This window comes from Enhydra lutris, unplaced genomic scaffold (assembly GCF_002288905.1).
Source record: "Enhydra lutris kenyoni isolate GAN:26980312 unplaced genomic scaffold, ASM228890v2 scaffoldscaffold8, whole genome shotgun sequence".
NCBI lineage: Eukaryota > Metazoa > Chordata > Mammalia > Carnivora > Mustelidae > Enhydra > Enhydra lutris.
Window position 1 is genome coordinate 27,728,065 of NW_019154092.1, and position 18,625 is coordinate 27,746,689.

The 18,625-nt window shown below is 35.5% G+C and overlaps 1 protein-coding gene across 1 annotated transcript in view; it reads right to left on the reverse strand.

Annotated features, from left to right (window-relative positions):
* The window catches only part of LOC111142411 (coiled-coil domain containing 178), a 397,276-nt gene that overhangs the window by 313,723 nt on the left and 64,928 nt on the right, over positions 1-18,625 (reverse strand). Inside the window, exons 10-11 of the mRNA XM_022495479.1 lie at positions 8,449-8,544; positions 8,161-8,297 (exon numbers count right to left, since the gene is read on the reverse strand). Coding sequence (XP_022351187.1) covers positions 8,161-8,297; positions 8,449-8,544 — 233 coding nt within the window. The remainder of the gene's footprint in view (positions 1-8,160; positions 8,298-8,448; positions 8,545-18,625) is intronic.

Genomic DNA, 18,625 nt, shown 5'->3' on the forward strand with positions numbered 1-18,625 from the left:
CCTTTCTGGAGAAATAAAAGAACTAAAATCTAACCAAGTTGAAATCAAAAAAGCTATTAATGAGGTGCAGTAAAAAATGGAAGCTCTTACTGCTAGGATAAATGAGGCAGAATAAAGAATTAGTGACATAGAAGACCAAATGACAGAGAATAAAGAAGCTGAGCAAAAGAGAGACAAACAAATACTGGACCATGAGGAGAGAATTCGACAGATAAGTGACACCATAAGATGACACAACATTAGAATAATTGGGATTCCAGAAGAAGAAGAAAGAGAGAGGGGAGCAGAAGGTATATTGGAAAGAATTATTGTAGAGAATTTCCCTAATATGGCAAAGGGAACAAACATCAAAATCCAGGAGATGCTAAGAACACCCCTCAAAATCAATAAAAATAGGTCCACACCTCGTCACCTGATAGTAAAATTTACAAGTCTTAGCGACAAAGAGAAAATTCTGAAAGCAGCCCAGGAAAAGAAGTCTGTAACATACAAGGGTAAAAACATTAGATTGGCAGTGGACCTACCCACAGAGACCTGGCAGGCCAGAAAGAACTGGCATGATATATTCAGAGCACTAAACGAGAAAAACATGCAGCCAAGAATACTATATCCAGCTATGCTATCATTGAAAATAGAAGGAGAGATAAAAAGCTTCCAGGACAAACAAAAACTGAAAGAATTTGTAAACACGAAACCAGCTCTACAGGAAATATTGAAAGGGGTCCTCTAAGCAAAGAGAGACCCTAACAGTAGTAGCAGAAAGAAAGAGAGACAATATACAGTAACAGTCACCTTACAAGCAATACAATGGCACTAAATTCATATCTCTCAATAGTTACCCTGAATGTTAATGGGCTAATTGCCCCAATCAAAAGACACAGGGTATCAGAATGGATAAAAAAACAAAACCCATCAATATGCTGCCTACAATTTTAGACCCGAAGACACCTCCAGATTTAAAGTGAGGGGGTGGAAAACAATGTACCATGCTAATGGACATCAGAAGAAAGCTGGGGTGGCAATCCTTATATCAGATCAATTAGATTTTAAGCCAAAGACTATAATAAGAGATGAGGAAGGACACTATATCATACTCAAAGGGTCTGTCCAACAAGAAGACCTAACAATTTTAAATATCTATGCCTCTAACATGGGAGCAGCCAACTATATAAACCAATTAATAACAAAATCAAAGAAATACATTGACAATAATACAATAATAGTAGGGGACTTTAACACTCCCCTCACTGAAATGGACAGATCATCCAAGTAAAAGATCAACAAGGGAATAAAGGCCTTAAATAATACACTGGACCAGATGGACATCACAGATATATTCAGAACATTCCATTCCAAAGCAAGAGAATATACATTCTTTTGTAGTGCACATGGAACATTCTCCAGAATAGACCACATCCTGGGTCCTAAATCAGGTCTCAGCCGGTATCAAAAGATTGGGATCATTCCCTGAATATTTTCAGACCACAATGCTCTGAAGCTAGAACTCAATCACAAGAGGAAATTTGGAAAGAACCCAAATACATGGAGACTAAACAGCATCCTTCTAAAGAATGAATGGGTCAACCAGGAAATTAAAGAAGAATTGAAAAAATTCATGGAAACAAATGATAATGAAAACACAATGGTTCAAAATCTGTGGGACACAGCAAAGGCAGTCCTGAGAGGAAAATATATAGCGGTACAAGACTTTCTCAAGAAACAAGAAAGGTCTCAAATACACAACCTAACCCTACACCTAAAGGAGCTGGAGAAAGAACAACAAAGAAAGCCTAAACCCAGCAGGAGAAGAGAAATCATAAAGATCAGAGCAGAAATCAATGAAATAGAAACTAAAAAAACAATAGAACAAATCAATGAAACTAGGAGCTGATTCTTTGAAAGAATTAATAAGATTGACAGACCCCTGGCCAGACTTATCAAAAAGAAAAGAAAAGGACCCAAATAAATAAAATCATGAATGAAAGAGGAGAGATCACAACTGACACCAAAGAAATACAAACAATTATAAGAACATACTATGAGCAACTCTATGCCAACAAATTCGACAATCTGGAAGAAATGGATACATTTCTAGAGACATATAAACTACCACAATTGAACCAGGAAGAAACAGAAAACCTGAACAGATCCATAACCAGAAAGGAGATTGAAACAGTCATCAAAAATCTCCAAACAAACAAAAGTCCAGGGCCAGACTGCTTCCCAGGGGAATTCTACCAAACATTTAAAGAAGAATTAATTCCTATTCTCCTGAAACTGTTCCAAAAAATAGAAATGGAAGGAAAACTTCCAAACTCATTTTATGAGGCCAGCATCACCTTGATTCCAAAACCAGACAAGGATCCCATCACAAAAGAGAATTACAGACACAGATGCGAAAATTGATGAACACAGATGCGAAAATTCTCACCAAAATACTGGCCAATAGGATCCAATAGTACATTAAAAGGATTATTCACCATGACCAAGTGGGATTTATTCCAGGGCTGCAAGGTTGGTTCAACACTTGCAAATCAATCAATGTTATATAACACATTAATAAAAGAAAGAATAAGAACCATATGATACTCTCAATAGATGCTGAAAAAGCATTTGACAAAGTGCAGCATCCCTTCCTGATTAAAACTCTTCAAAATGTAGGGATAGAGGGCACATACCTCGATATTATCAAAGCCATCTGTGAAAAACCCACTGCAAATATCATTCTCAATGGAGAAAAACTGAAAGCTTTTCCACTAAGGTGAGGAACACGGCAAGGATGTCCGTCATCACCACTGCTGTTCAGCATAGTACTAGAAGTCCTAACCTTAGCAATCAGACAACAAAAAGAAATTAAAGGCATCCAAATCGGCAAAGAAGAAGTCAAACTATCACTCTTTGCAGATGATATGATACTATATGTGGAAAACCCCAAAGGCTCCACTCCAAAACTGCTAGAACTTGTACAGGAATTCAGTAAAGTGTCAGGATATAAAGTCAATGCACAGAAATCAGTTGCATTTCTCTACACTAACAACAAGACAGAAGAAAGAGAAATTAAGGAGTCAGTCCCATTTACAATTCACCCAAAACCATAAGATACCTAGGAATAAACCTAACTGAAGAGGCAAAGAATCTATACTCAGAAAACTATAAAGTACTCATGAAAGAAATTGAGGAAGACACAAAGAAATGGAAAAATGTTCCATGCTCCTGGATTGGAAGAACAAATATTGTGAAAATGGCTATTCTACCTAAAGCAATCTACACATTTAATGTAATCCCTATCAAAATACCATACATTTTTTTTCAAAGAAATAGAACAAACAATCCTAAAATTTATATGGAACCAGAAAAGACCCGAATAGCCAAAGGAATATTGAAAAAGAAAGCCAAAGTTGGTGGCATCACAATTCCAGACTTCAAGCTCTATTACAAAGCTGTCATCATCAAGACAGTATGGTACTGGCACAAAAACAGACACATAGATCAATGGAACAGAATAGAGAGCCCAGAAATAGACCCTCAACTCTATGGTCAACTAATCTTCGACAAAGCAGGAAGGAATGTCCAATGGAAAAAAGACAGCCTCTTCAACAAATGGTGTTGGGAAAATTGGACAGCCACATGCAGAAAAATGAAAGTGGACCATTTCTTTACACCACACACGAGAATAGACTCAAAATGGATGAAGGACCTCAATGTGAGAAAGGAATCCATAAAAATCCTTGAGGAGAGGGGCGCCTGGGTGGCTCAGTGGGTTAAAGCCTCTGCCTTTGGCTCAGGTCATGATCCCAGGATTCTGGGATTGAGCCCCATATCAGGCTCTCAGCTCAGCGGGGAGCCTGCTTCCCTTCCTCTCTCCCTGCCTGCCTCTTTGCCTACTTGTGATCTCTCTCTCTGTCAAATAAATAAATTAAATCTTAAAAAAAAAAATCCTTGAGGAGAACACAGGCAGCAACCTCTCTGACCTCAACAGCAGCAACTTCTTCCTAGGAACATCGCCAAAGACAACAGAAGCAAGGGCAAAAATGAACTATTGGGATTTCATCAAGATCAAAAGGTTTTTTACAGCAAAGGAAACAGTTAACAAAAGCAAAAGACAACTGACAGAATGGGAGAAGATATTTGCAAATGACATATCAAATAAAGGCCTAGTATCCAAAATCTATAAAGAACTTATCAAACTCAAGACCCAAAGAACAAATAATCCAATCAAGAAATGGGCAGAGGACATGAACAGACATTTCTGCAAAGAAGACATCCAGATGGCCAACAGACATATGAAAAAATGCTCCACATCACTCGGCATCAGGGAAATACAAATCAAAACCACAATGAGATACCACCTCACACCAGTCAGAATGGCTAAAATTAACAAGTCAAGAAATGACAGATGCTGGCAAGGATGCGGAGAGAGGGGAATCCTCTGACACTGTTGGTGGGAATGCAAGCTGGTGCAACCACTCTGGAAAACAGTGTGGAGGATCCTCAAAAAACTGAAAATAGAGCTACCCTATGACCCAGTGATTGCACTACTGGGTATATATCCTAAGGATACAAACGTGGTGCTCCGAAGGGGCGCGTACACCCAAATGTTTATAGCAGCAATGTCTACAATAGCCAAACTATGGAAAGAACCTAGATGTCCATCAACAGATGAATGGATAAAGAAGATGTCATATATATACACAATGGAATACTATGCAGCCATCAAAAGAAATGAAATCTTGCCATTTGTGATGACGTGGATGGAACTAGAGGGTATTATGCTTAGCAAAATAAGTCAATCAGAGAAAGACACTATCATATGATCTCCCTGATATGAGGAAGTGGAGATGCAATGTGGGAGGGTTGGGGGGTAGGAAAAGAAAAAATGAAAGAAGATGGAATTGGGAGGGAGACAAACCATAAGTGACTCTTAATCTCACAAAACAAACTGAGGGTAGCTGGGGGGAGGGGGGACAGGAGAGGGTGGTGGGGATATGGACATTGGGGAGGGTATGTGCTATGATGAGTGCTGTGAAATGTGTAAACCTGGCGATTCACAGACCTGTACCCCTGGGGATAAAAATACATCATATGTTGTTTTAAAAAATAAATTAATTAATTAAAAAATTTTTTAAAAAATGTGGTAGATCTGACTTTTTCTTGCCTGCATATCCGTTTATCTCTCTTTCATTTCACTAATCTTTCATTTATTCTCTGTGGAGCACTACATAATCTGCTATTAAAAGCATCCATTTATTTTTTAAATTTCAAGTAAAAATTTGAAGGAAAAGTTAAGTAATTAAATGATATCTAAGGCATTAACTGGACAGGCACAATGCATATGATAGAAATCCTTTCCTCTAACCAGGGTTACATTCCCCTTACATGTGATAGATTGTATCAGTGCTCTCAATTATGCACTCTCTTTTTAAGAAGATTAGATTACCACCCTGTTGACATGGGCTTGGCGATATGACTTGCTTTGTTCAATGGAGTGTGAGCAGAAGAAATACTTATCATCTACTGATAGACACTGTAAGAGCTATCAAGTGATCCCACTAATGAACTTGTGCTTACCAGAGTAACGTGCCCTAGAAGGATTTGATCCTTCAGCCTGAATCTAAGAAGTAGAAATAACATGAAGCATAGACAGGGCTAAATTGCAATGCTAGTGAGAAATGAACTTTTATACTTGCATACCACTAAGATGGGGTGGTTGTGTATTACTGTGGGATAATCTAATAAATGCTAACCTCACACTCTCTTTTTTTCTTCCAGAGGAGTCTTCTCATTAACTTCAAATTTTTTTCTCTCTTCTGGTTCTCTTAATAAAGTATAGTAATATTAAAAAGTACAATTTTAAATTATCTTTTAGAAAATAGTTCCTTTTGTTCTCTTTTATTTTTTTAAAAGATTTTATTTATGTATCTGACAGATAGAGAGAGGGGGAAGCAGGCTCCCTGCTGAGTAGAGAGCCCCCGATGCAGGACTCAATCCCAGGGCCCTGAGATCATGACCTGAGCCTAAGGCAGAGGTTTAACCCACTGAAGCCACCCAGGCGCCCCCTTTTGTTCTCTTTTTAAAAAGCAGAGGACATTTGGGTAAGGGAGGGAAAACTGGATGGGAAGAAATCAGAAAGGGAGACAATGAGAGACTCTGGACTCCAAGAAACAAACTGAGGACTACAAAAAGGAGGGGGGTAGGGAGATGGGGTAACAGTTGATGGGCATTAAGGAGGGCACATGTTGTGATAAGCACTGGGTGTTAAACAAAATAATGAATCACTGAACACTACATCAAAAACTAATGATATACTGGTTGTTGGCTAATTGAACATAATAAAAGTATTTTTAACATACAGATAAATATTACAAATGTTTCATTCTGCCATTTCCAAAGATAAAATGATCAGTAAGAAATTTTAACAATCTTCCTACATATTTATCAAATATCATCATTACTCTTCTCCCTTCTTTCCTCCTTCCCTCCCTTCAGTACTTAACTGGATAACATAGTATGTATCAGGCACTATGCTTGAAGATGTGGATTCACTGGTGAAGAAAATATGGCCATGGCCTATGCCTGCCCTCATAGATCTCATTTTTTGAGGGAATGAACAAAAGTCAAATATTCACACAAACAAAATTCCAAATACGGCAAGAGAAATGGAGAAAAGTAGGTGTGCCAGACACACACATAATAGACAAATTGGATTTAACTGGACAGTCAATGAAAAGCTTCTCAGAACTGACTCTTAAACTGTCTTAAGGATAAATGTTGGGAAGAAGGAACAGGAAAAATACCATAGGAAAAGGAAATAGCATAAAAATGCCACATGGGGGGTGCCTGGGTGGCTCAGTCTTTAAGCCTCTACTTTCAGTTCAGGTCATGATCCCAGAGTCCTGGAATGGAGATCCACCTTGGGCTCCCTCTCAGTGGGAAGCCTGCTTCTCCCTTTCACACTCCCTCTCTTGCTGTCTCTCTCTCTGTCAAATAAATAATTAAAATCTTTTTAAAAATGCCATGTAGGCTGGGGAAAATACGGCAAATAAGAGAAGATCAAGTAGGGCCATTGTATTTGAACTACATAATAAGGGTAAAGCATGTGTGATATGAGACTGCACAGGCAGATATGTCCACCTATTCAGAGACATAGTAGGAGAGGTTAAGGAGGCATTTTTGTCCCTTCATTCCTGTTAATATTAATGCAGGTATGAAGAGAAATGGATCACCCTTATGGGAAGGAAGGAAGAAAGGAAGGGAAGGAAGGAAAAGCAAAGCAAAGCAAAGCGGGGGGGAGGGGAGAAGGAAGAAAGGAAAGAGAGGAAGGGAGGGAGGAAGAAAGGAAAAGAAAGGGAGGGAAGGAAGGAGGATAGGAGAAAAAAGAATGTACCTACCACAGTGTAGATAATGGGCTAGAAAGAGAGCAGAATGACTGCAGTAAACTAGCTTTGGAAGTCACTGTAAATTCACACAAGACATGATGATAGCTTGTACCAGAGTGCTGGTGGAGTAGTGAGACAGATAAAAACGTATTTAGCATGTGGAACATTCGTTCTTATCATGTTGAATATGAGGACTGAAATAGAAAAAGGAAGCAAGAAAACCATAGGTTTCTGAGCTAAGAAAACTAGTAGTGGCTAAAAAGAATTGAGGGTTGACAAGGACAGCAGAAGCTTAATTAAACATATTTTAATTTTAAAGTGTCTTTGAGTATAAGAGGATATGTCAAAAGGAGGTGATAGGAGTGAGCATAAAACTCATTATTAGATCATTTTTTCACCATTTTGGTAACGTCTAAAGGGATTCAGAGTGATTTAAAGAGCAACACTAAGCAACATCTAGGGGCACCTGGGTAGTTCAGTTGGTTAAGCCTCTGACTCTTGATTTCAGCTCAGGTCATGATCTCAGGGTTGTGAGATTAAGCCCCGTGTCAGGTTCTGCCCTGGGAGTGGAGCCTACTTAAGATTCCCTCTCTCCCTCTCACTCTGCTTCGCCACTCCAATGCAAAAAAAAAAAAAAAAAAGCTAATAGAAGTAAACAAAATTTAAGCTAATGATAATCACAAAAACTACCATACCATCCCAGAAGAACAAAAATGAAGAGATGTATTATACTTAACATATTGGATATGTTATATCAAAATGAAAATTATATTTGCATAATTACCTTTCATTGATTAAACCGGCCACTGTTTCAATATCAATTTCAAGTTTTTTGTTTTCTTCTGTCAATTGAGCATTTGCGATTGAAATATCTGAAAAGTCTTTTGCAATATTAGAAAGCTCAATATCCCATGATTTTTTCTTGAAGAAAAGAATAAAAGAATCATTTATATATGTCTTGTATATCAGAAAGAAAAACATGTGTAATGATGAAATTACTTTTACTTGCATGAGTTAGTATTTAGGAATAGAGAATAGAACTCTAGGCAGAAGGAGGGAAAGGTCAACTTACTGCGGCATAATAATCATTAAGTACACTCAGATACTCCTTTTCAAAACTTTTTTTCTTCCAGGATAGTTGATCATAATTTTTTTTTAAATCATCGACCTAAGAAAAAATATAGAGGGAAAAATAAATGAATTATGAGCCTTCCCATTCTTTTTTAAAGTAAGAAATATTTCAAATTATCTACTTATCGTAACTTAATAAATGTTGATTAAAATAGTATGACACCATAGGTTGTTGCCATTTGTAAAAATTGATGCAAGATTCTGAATAGAATATAGCAAATCAAGTCTAACAGTGCTCAGTTAAACAGAATAAAATAGAATGTATTTTAGTTATATTGTAAGAATTTATAAAAATTAGAAAATTTAAATCATAGTTCATCACATTAAAAAATTAAAAGAAAAAATAACACGAATATGGTCAACACTCTAGAGAACAACTATGTGATAAATTCACTATCTAGTTTGAATAATTTTTAAGCTAGTACAAGGAAAAACTATGCAAATACAATACAGAGAAGAAAAAATATCAAACCATAAAATGCTAAATGCATGCCCACTGAACTCAATAATGAGACTAGATTATCTCTTATCACCATTATTATTAATCATGTTTTGGAAAATTTAACTAAATGCAATTGGATAATAAAACCAAAAGTTATTATAATGTTGAATATGAATAGACAATACACCCTCAACTTTAGATGATACAGTTGAACACTTTGAAAAACCAGAAGATTTTATTTTAAACTACAATGTATGAGTTTGGTAAAATGAGCATAAGGAAATTAATAGCTTTTAACCATAACAGTAATAATCTGTTTAAAAACATAGTGACAATACTTAAAAACTTTGGCCAAAAAATAAAAAATATCTGGGAATAATTAAACATAAAAGGGAAGACCTATATAAAGCAAACACAAATTCTGTTTTAAAAGCTTAAATCAAGACCCACATGAAAAGAGTGATAAGCCATGCAAAGGTTTATTAGAATACACTGTCAGTTATCCTACAATTATGGTTGCTTAACTTTTCAATATACTAAAAACCACTGAACTGTACAATTTTAGAAAGAAACAACATAGTTAAGAGGCAACAGATCCAAAAATTAATGACAAAGGAAATAATAAGACATAGTTTCTCAAATCATTTCAGAACCCTCTTTATTATTTTACTCATATTACATATCATACTATCTGTATTACTATTCATTTAATAATTTTCTTAAGACAAGTCACATGTTTATTTAAACAATCATTTAAAAAAGGAAACTACTATTATTGGAAGTTAAAAATCCAATATCATATGCCATAAAGGGAAACAACTTTAAAAATAAATAAAAATAATTTATTAAATAATCTAAAAATAAAATACTAGTATTAAATTCTTCAACTTACTAAGAAAATACTAAATATATTTTTCTTAGCATTATGATCAGTAATTAAAGAAATATTTGGATTGGTGTTGTATTTTGAAGATGGGCATTTCTTTTTTTTTTTTTTTTTAAGATTTTATTTATTTATTTGACAGAGAGAGATCACAAGTAGACAGAGAGGCAGGCAGAGAGAGAGAGAGAGAGGGAAGCAGGCTCCGTGCCGAGCAGAGAGCCTGATGCGGGACTCGATCCCAGGACCCTGAGATCATGACCCGAGCCGAAGGCAGCGGCTTAACCCACTGAGCCACCCAGGCGCCCCGAAGATGGGCATTTCAATGAATTACAAATTTACTTGTATATTTAATAAGTTTGCCATCTAACTGAACGCTATATTTCTAACCCAAATAAAAATAAGTATTTTATAATTTTTAGTTTCAAGAAGCCTTTGAAATATCTTCCAGAATTGTTCTTTGGAAACTGTCCAATTACTAAGTGATGTACAAGCTTTCTTACCCACTCATTAATACCATTGTTGGGAAATAATCAAGATAAAACTATCAGTCAAGCATTTTTAGATAGTGCAACATATTTTGAGTGTATTCCTTAAAGTTGTAACCAAATTACTCAGACTATGAGACATTTCCTCCTTGACATAATTAAAAGGTTTATTCTATGGCTTTAATTTTGCTGGATTTTTTTCTTTAATGTGTTTCACCTATTAGAATTCTATTAGGACATTTTAAGTTTTGAATGAGAAAATACCTTTATGAATGTTCTAATTTTTAATGTAGTTCTCAGCCATAAAGTAATCCAGAAGCCTGAATTTTTCACCAAGGAATACTTGAAGCTCTTTTTATAAATTAATATGAAGTGAGTTTCTTAAAAAGCACATATTAAAGAATAAGGGTTGAACATTCATTTACAAATCTGAGAGCACATATGAGTATTTGGTGGTTTTAACTAATTTGATTAATAATTTTAAAAGTTCAATTTCATTTTTGCAATGGCTTGAATATGACTATTCAAGAGTATAATAGTGGGTGGATTTGCCTTTCTTGACAATTTTTTGAATATAAGTAACTAGTTATTTTCTTTCATCTGCCTATGGCATTAGCATCATATGTGCTTAATCAAAAACATGGATTTCAGGACTTACTGCTGTTTCTCAAGAAGTCAAGAAGTCATCAATACATTTGTATTTTCTTTATCTGTACACAGTAGCAAAGAATTCACTATGCATAAATTCATCATTTTGCAGTGAATGATAACAATTTTATACTAGAAATAATTACTTCTTTACATATTTGGTTATCTCTATAAGTAAAAGACAAATTGTTATTTGACATAGGCATTTAATGAATCATTTTTTTATATCCTTGAAACTCCCAGTCACCTGGTAGCAGGCTTGATAAACATCTTACTAACTGCTTCAGCAGATCTGGACTCTGAAGTTAATTGTAATGCTAAAAACATAATTCTAAAGTCTCAGCATTTTCATTCTGTGTCACTCTGTACATACACTTGAGCATCCGTCTATTCTAACATTTTGATAGGCTCCCTATTTTTTGTGCTTCAACATGACAATCGTGGATTATTTAATAATTATGACCATTGTGACTAATCTTAGAATACATAATAAAGTAGATTTTTCTTCACCAGTTCATAAAATCCAAAAACCTAATAAAAATCAAATTCTTTCCACACTAATTTTTCTTTGCTGCTTGTAAACATTAGTAAAGGACTTTTAGGAAATGTTTTAATTTGGTTTTCATACCTATCTAAAGACATGTAACTGATTCTATTACATTCTTCACTAGTATCTTTATTTCTACACTTAAACATCCTTTTTTTTTTTTTTTTTTTTTTTTTTAGAGAAAAAGCAAGAGAGAGAACATGCATCCCTGAGCGGGGGAGACGGGCAAAGGGAGAGGGAAAGAGAGAGACTCTTAAGCAGGCTCCATGCACAGAGTAGATCTCAGAGTGATCTCAGGACTCTGAGATCAGGACTTGAGCCAAAATCAAGTTGTGGAGGCTTGACCGAATGAGCCACTCAGGTGTCCCAAACATCTGTGTTTTCAACCATTTATCTAGGACTAAATAAATGTACAGAAGTAAAAAAATCATAAATATCTCCCAAACCAGTTTCTAATGTGCTTTCCAGATCAGATGTGGTAGCTCTGATGCCTAAAATTATACATATTTCATATGCCAAACAATCATAAATCTTTTAGAAGTAGATTTTCCAGGGCATTAAAGTGAAAATTCAGTGCCTTAAGGTCAATATTAATGATCTGTATTACCATGCCACTGATAGGTGTTTGTCAGCAGGCTCAGGAAGTGAAATTATGAAATGCTTATGAGCACACCTTAACTACTACAGTATAATTCTTACATCCTGCAATTTTTGAATAAGTACTATTATTTTACCCCTGCCCTAAGCAATAAAGTCCCTGGAATCACACATGGAATCATTGTGTGCTAATTGCTTTCTTAATATAAATGATAATATACACATAACTTTGAAAATGCTCATCACTGGAATATCTAAAATTATATGGTATGTCATGAATAGTAATCTTTGCAAGTAAAAGAAGAGGAAATGTGAATGGCTAATTAAAAGAAAATAAAAATGAATTTACTTCACTCCCAGGCAGGAAATGAAAATTAATCCAATACTGCTTTACCCAACAATTAAGTTGCTTTGATTTTAAAACACCTACGTGTTGGGAAAAATGAGAAATCAAACATTTATATTGCTCACATACACATACATATGCACAATTTACATACCAAATTTTCAGAATGTATTTCAATAATATCTATCTTGAAAAATACACTTAGTTTTGTCTGACACAACAATCCAAATTTTGAGAATTTGGCACATACAAGGAACCAGCACATAAAAACAGTATACATAAAGTTATTAATATTTAATATTATTAGTAGTGGCTAATAACTGTTTCATTCTGAATTTATTTGAAAGGTAAATAATTGAGTAAGGTGTAGTTGTTATTTTTTATTATGTTAAGTCACCATACTAAACATCTATCGTTAGTTTTTGATGTAGTGTTCCATGATTCATTGTTTGTGTAACACCCAATGCTCTATGCAATCCATGCCCTCCTTAATACCCATCACCGGGTTAACTCATCTCCCCACCGACATCCCCTCTAAAACCCTTAGTTTGTTTCCTGGAGTCCATAGCATCTCCTGGTTCATCTCCCCCTCCGATTTCCCCCCCTTCATTTTTCCCTTCCTTCTCCTAATGTCCTCTATGCTATTCCTTATGTTCCACAAATAGGTGAAACCATATGATAAGTGACTTCTCTGCTTGACTTATTTCACTTAGCGTTATCTCCTCCAGTCCCATCCATGTTGATGCAAAAGTTGGGGATTCATCCTCTCTGATGGTTGAGTAATATTCCATTGTATATGTGGACCACATCTCCTTTACCCATTCATCTGTTGAAGGGCATCTCGGCTCTTTCCACAGTTTGGCCATTGTGGACATTGCTGCTATGAACATTGGGATACAGATGACGCTTCTTTTCACTACATCTGTATCTTTGGGGTAAATACCTGGTAGTGAAACTGCTGGATCATAGGGTAACTCTCTTTTTAAATTTTTTGAGGAACTTCCACACTGTTTTCCAAAGTGGCTGTACCAACTTGCATTCCCACCAACAGTGTAAGAGGGTTCCCCTTTCTCCACAGCCTCTCCAACATTTGTTATTTCTTGCCTTATCAATTTTTGTCATTCTAACTGGTGTAATCAATGTGGTTTTGATTTGAATTTCCCTGATGTCTAATGAAGATGAACACTATTTCATGTGTCTGTTTGCCACTTGTATGTCTTCATTGGAGAAGTGTCTGTTCATGTCTTATGCCCATTTTTGGATTATTGGCTTTTTGGGTGTTGAGTTTGAGAAGTTCTTTATAGATCTTAGATAACAGCCCTTTGTCTGTACTGTCATTTGCAAATATCTTCTCCCATTCTGTGGGTTGCCTCTTTGTTTTGTTGACTGTTTCCTTTGGTGTGTAGAAGCTTTTTATCTTGACAAAGTCCCAAAAGTCCATTTTTGCTTTTGCTTTCCTTGCTTTTGGAATCATGTCTTGAAAGATGCCAGTGGCTGATGTCAAACAGGTTACTTCCTAGGTTCTCCTCTAGGATTTTGATAGATTCCTGTCTCACACTGAGTTCTTTCATCCATTTTGAGTTTATCTTTATGTATAGTGTAAGAGAATGGTCGAGTTTCATTCTTCTGTATATTGCTATCCAGTCTTCCCAGCACCATTTATTAAAGAGACTGTCTTTTTTCCATTGGTTATTTTTTCCTGCTTTGTTGAAGATTACTCCACCATAGAGTTGAGGGTCCATATATGGGCTCTCTATTCTATGCCACTGGACTGTGTGTCTGTTTCTGTGCCAGTACCATGCTGTCTTGGTGATGACAGCTTTGTAATATAGCTTGAAATTAGACAACATGATGTCCCAGCTTTGAAAAATGCCGATGGTATTTTGATTGGGATGACATTGAAAGTATAGATTGTTCTGGGCAGCATAGACATTTTAACAATGTTTATTCTTCCAATCCATGAGCAGGGAATGTTTTTCCATCTTTTTTTGTCTTCTTAGATTTCTTTCATGAGTGTTCTGTAGTTCCTAAAGTATAGATTCTTTACCTTTGGTTAGGTTTATTCCAAGGTATCGTATGGTTTTTGGTTGAGGTGAATAAAGTGTAATTAATGGCTCAATGAACCTCCTTTGCAACTTCCTACTAATGTGCTTCCTTGTGTATCAGAGCCCAGGACAAAAAAAGAACAGAAAAGAAGACAGGAAGTCCAGGAGGCAGTTTCTACTCTTACTTGTGAAAGCGTTCAAGATGTAAATTAGTTTCGACCAATAAGAGATACAGTCACACATACTATGGATAGTAAAATTGAGGTAAAAGGCATCTTCCTGATTCTTGGTTGCTTTCTTTAAGTTTAATTTTGTTAGTTTTCTGTTGGCAAGTAAGGTGGTGAGGTGTGAATATTGTATAGTTGTGTTTTAGTGCCTACCCGCTAGCTGTGGGTGCTGCAGCACTGTGGCATCAAGCAGCAGGGGCTACAGCTTCCCAATCCCAGCTTTCTAATCCAAGGAGCAGGCATACACTCAATACAGGTTCAGAAGCAGCCCCAGATGTCATAGTTCCTCTACTGGTCAATTTGGAAAACCTCCTGAAGTCCAGCCTAAAGCTCTCTCGGCCAGCTTTGTAAACTAGTTGAAATCTCTAAATCCCTTCCTGCCCAAAACAGAGTGATTTCTGTTTTCTGCACTGTACTCCGACTGATATGATGGCAATTAATAACACATACTATTTGTACCATTAAAAAAGTACATTAAGAGAGCCGGGATGGCTCAGTCTGTTAAATATGCCTGACTCTGGTTTTGGCTCAGGTCATGATCTCAGAGTGGTGAGATGAAACCCTGCCTCAGCCTCGGTGCTCAGTGTGAAGTCTGCCTGAGACTCTCTCTCTCTTTCTCTCCTTCCCCTCTGCCTAATAAATAATAAACAAAATATTTTTTAAAAAAGTATATTAGACTTTTATCTAATTATCATGAGGAATATCACAATGTATTTTTAAGTAAAAGAGCAAGTTTACTAAATGTGTATATAGGGAAAAACCCTTTTCAAATTAAAAATCAAATAGTAAATTGTACAAACAGATACAATTATATATTTATAGGAGGATAGAAAAAATATGTGCAAGATGACATACTGTGTTGGTAACCAGGCTACTTCATGCAAGATCAGAAATGGGAAGAAAATAGGTATTACAACTGATAGCTAAACCTTTGTATCTTTTTATTTATACCATTTGCCTAGGTGAACATGTTACTATGTTAATAACATTTACAAGAAAATTAAATAAAGAAATGCAGCACCTACTCTACATAATCTCACTGTTTTATAAATTGGGTGAGTCATTAATAGAGTGGAAATTACTGAGGACAACTGAAAATAAAAATAATGAAAACAACAAGGTGGGAAAACATTCTGCATACTACACCACTGAAAAGAGAACATATATATTTTAAATAATTAGTAATATAAGGGATTCATAATTGGCAATGTTTTAGACATGTGTATTAAATGAAGGATTAAGTTTGAACAGAAAATATCAATATTTAAAATTATTAAAATCATGTAAAGAATAAAATGTTTTTCTAAATGTATGGTACCCTTTATATGTATTCACCTTTAATCAACATGTTAACCTCTAAATCCCTCTCTTGATTTTTTTTTTTTTAAGATTTTATTTATTTATTCGTCAGAGAGAGAGAGGGAGAGCGAGCGAGCACAGGCAGACAGAATGGCAGGCAGAGGCAGAGGGAGAAGCAGGCTCCCTGACGAGCAAGGAACCCGATGTGGGACTCGATCCCAGGACGCTGGGATCATGACCTGAGCCGAAGGCAGCTGCTTAACCAACTGAGCCACCCAGGCGTCCCCCTCTCTTGATTTTTAACATACAAAATTAACATATACCTAGTTGTTCAAATGAGAAAACTCAATCTCAAAAGGGTATAACGTGCAGGTCACAACTGGAAAGTGGAGGCAAAATGTGAGTCTGAGTCTCTGTGACAGCCTCTAAAATAACATTCTAAATAAAGTGCTTTAAAAATTCTCAGCCTTACTAATCAGAGAAATGAAAATTTAAAACCACAGTGGGATAAATCCTACAAAAGAATTATAATTAAAAATAAATAAGAGACAATATCAGAGGACCATGTTAATCTGAGGCTGGAACTCTCATACATAATGGTCTGAGTAGAAAAAAATGTGTAACTATCTTGGAAAAATTTTTTGGCATTAGCTACTAAAACTGAACAGAGGGTTTTTTTTTTTTTTTTTTTTGCCTAGCAATTTTCAACATAAATTAATACAGAGTTCCAATGTGTATTTCAATATCTTGGTCTGAAAAACTAGAAGGACTGAGTGTCATAAACTGGAACAGAAAAAACTGCAGGTTGGATATCTAAAGTTCAATTTTGGAAAAGGTAAGCTTGAGATACCAACTAGACAACTAAGTGGATTTGAGTTGTTAATTACATATACATAAAGCTTATTCTAAAAGACAAAGCCCTGAGAGTCTCAAATGTTTGTGCAGTTGGGGAAATATAGAGAAACCAGCAAAGGAAACTGAGAGCAACTTTCCAGAAGAGTAAAGAGAAATAAGAATAGTGCGTGTTAGAAACCAAGAGAAAAAGTTTCCAGAGATAGGGTATAATCAGTTTGGCTAAGTGCTACATATAAGTTAATTAAAATAAGGACAAAGAAACAATGATTAGAGTTAGCAATATGGAAATCACTATTGACCTAAATCAGTGATGCTCTGGTTGAATGGTGAAGACAAAAAAGAAAATTAAGATGTGTCTAAGATAAGGGTGAGAGAGATTATAACCAAATAAGATTTATTACAATAATGCAAAGCTCAACATTAGGAAACCCATCAATACAATTCACTAACTTTATATGGATATTATACAGAGAAGAGAAAATATATAAGTATTTCCCTAGGTGAAAAGAGAACCTTGACAAAATCTGACACCTGTCCCCAATTTAAAAAATACTCAATAAATTGAAACCGATATTTTCTTAACATGACAAAATATATTTTGACTCCTAAAGTCAGACTCTTACTTAAGGGAAAAAAACTAGCATCAATCCCATCAAGAGAAGAACATAGCAAGGATGCCAATGATCTCTACTACCATTTAACATGGTACTGGATACATTAACCAATGTAATCAGATAAGAGATAACTTTTAAAAGACATAAAAATAATGAAGGGATAATAATATCTGTATTTAAAGTTGAAATAATAGCACTCTTGGAAAATCCAAAATAAACAATGATTAAACTGCCATAAATATTTTTAAAATCAGTAAATTAGTAAAATATGAATTAGCATTATTGATTTTATATACCTAAATATAACCAGGAATAAGAATTAATGAAAGAGAAAATCCCCAATTAACATGCAACAAAATAACTAATTAGGGATAAACTTATCAAAAATATGGAAACCCTATATGAGGAAACCTTTTGAAAAATTTTCTAAGACACAAAAAGAGAACTGAACAAATAGAATGGTATCATCTTACTGGCTTAAAATAATACATATTTGTTATCTCATGATTCTGTAGAACAGAATGCTAGTGGGTTAAGTAAACACCCTGTTTAAGGTCTCACAAGCTGAAATGATGGTTTCAGCTGGCCTGGGCTCTTCTGCAGAGATTCCACGGAATGAGCCACTGCTAATCTCATTAAGACTGTGGGCAGAATTCATTTTCCTTTCACATTTTTTATATGGTCCACTCCATTTTAAAGTCAGCAATGGTTGGTTGAGTGTTTCTCATGCTCTGTTTCTGACTCCACTTTCTGCTACATTTCCCTGAATTTTTCTATCCTCAGCCAAGAGGAAGAATAACCTTCTGTAGTTTTCAACCGCACCCTCTGGAATTTTATCCACCCTCTCAATTCTTGGCCCCACCTTCAGGACTCTTAGCTTCACTATTTGGATCATCCTTCCTTTTTCATGAAAAATAACACAAGTTTGCAGGTGAACAATTTTATCAACCTGCTTCTTTCCAGAAGAATCATGAGATCCAATGGCTTTCTTTTATTTTATACACTGTCAGTCTCTTTTAGTATTTTGCTGATATAAAATTCACAACATGTGGGTCTCCCATGTAGACCAGGGATGCATGCATGCATTCATATATATGTACATATATGTACATATGCATGTATGCACATCT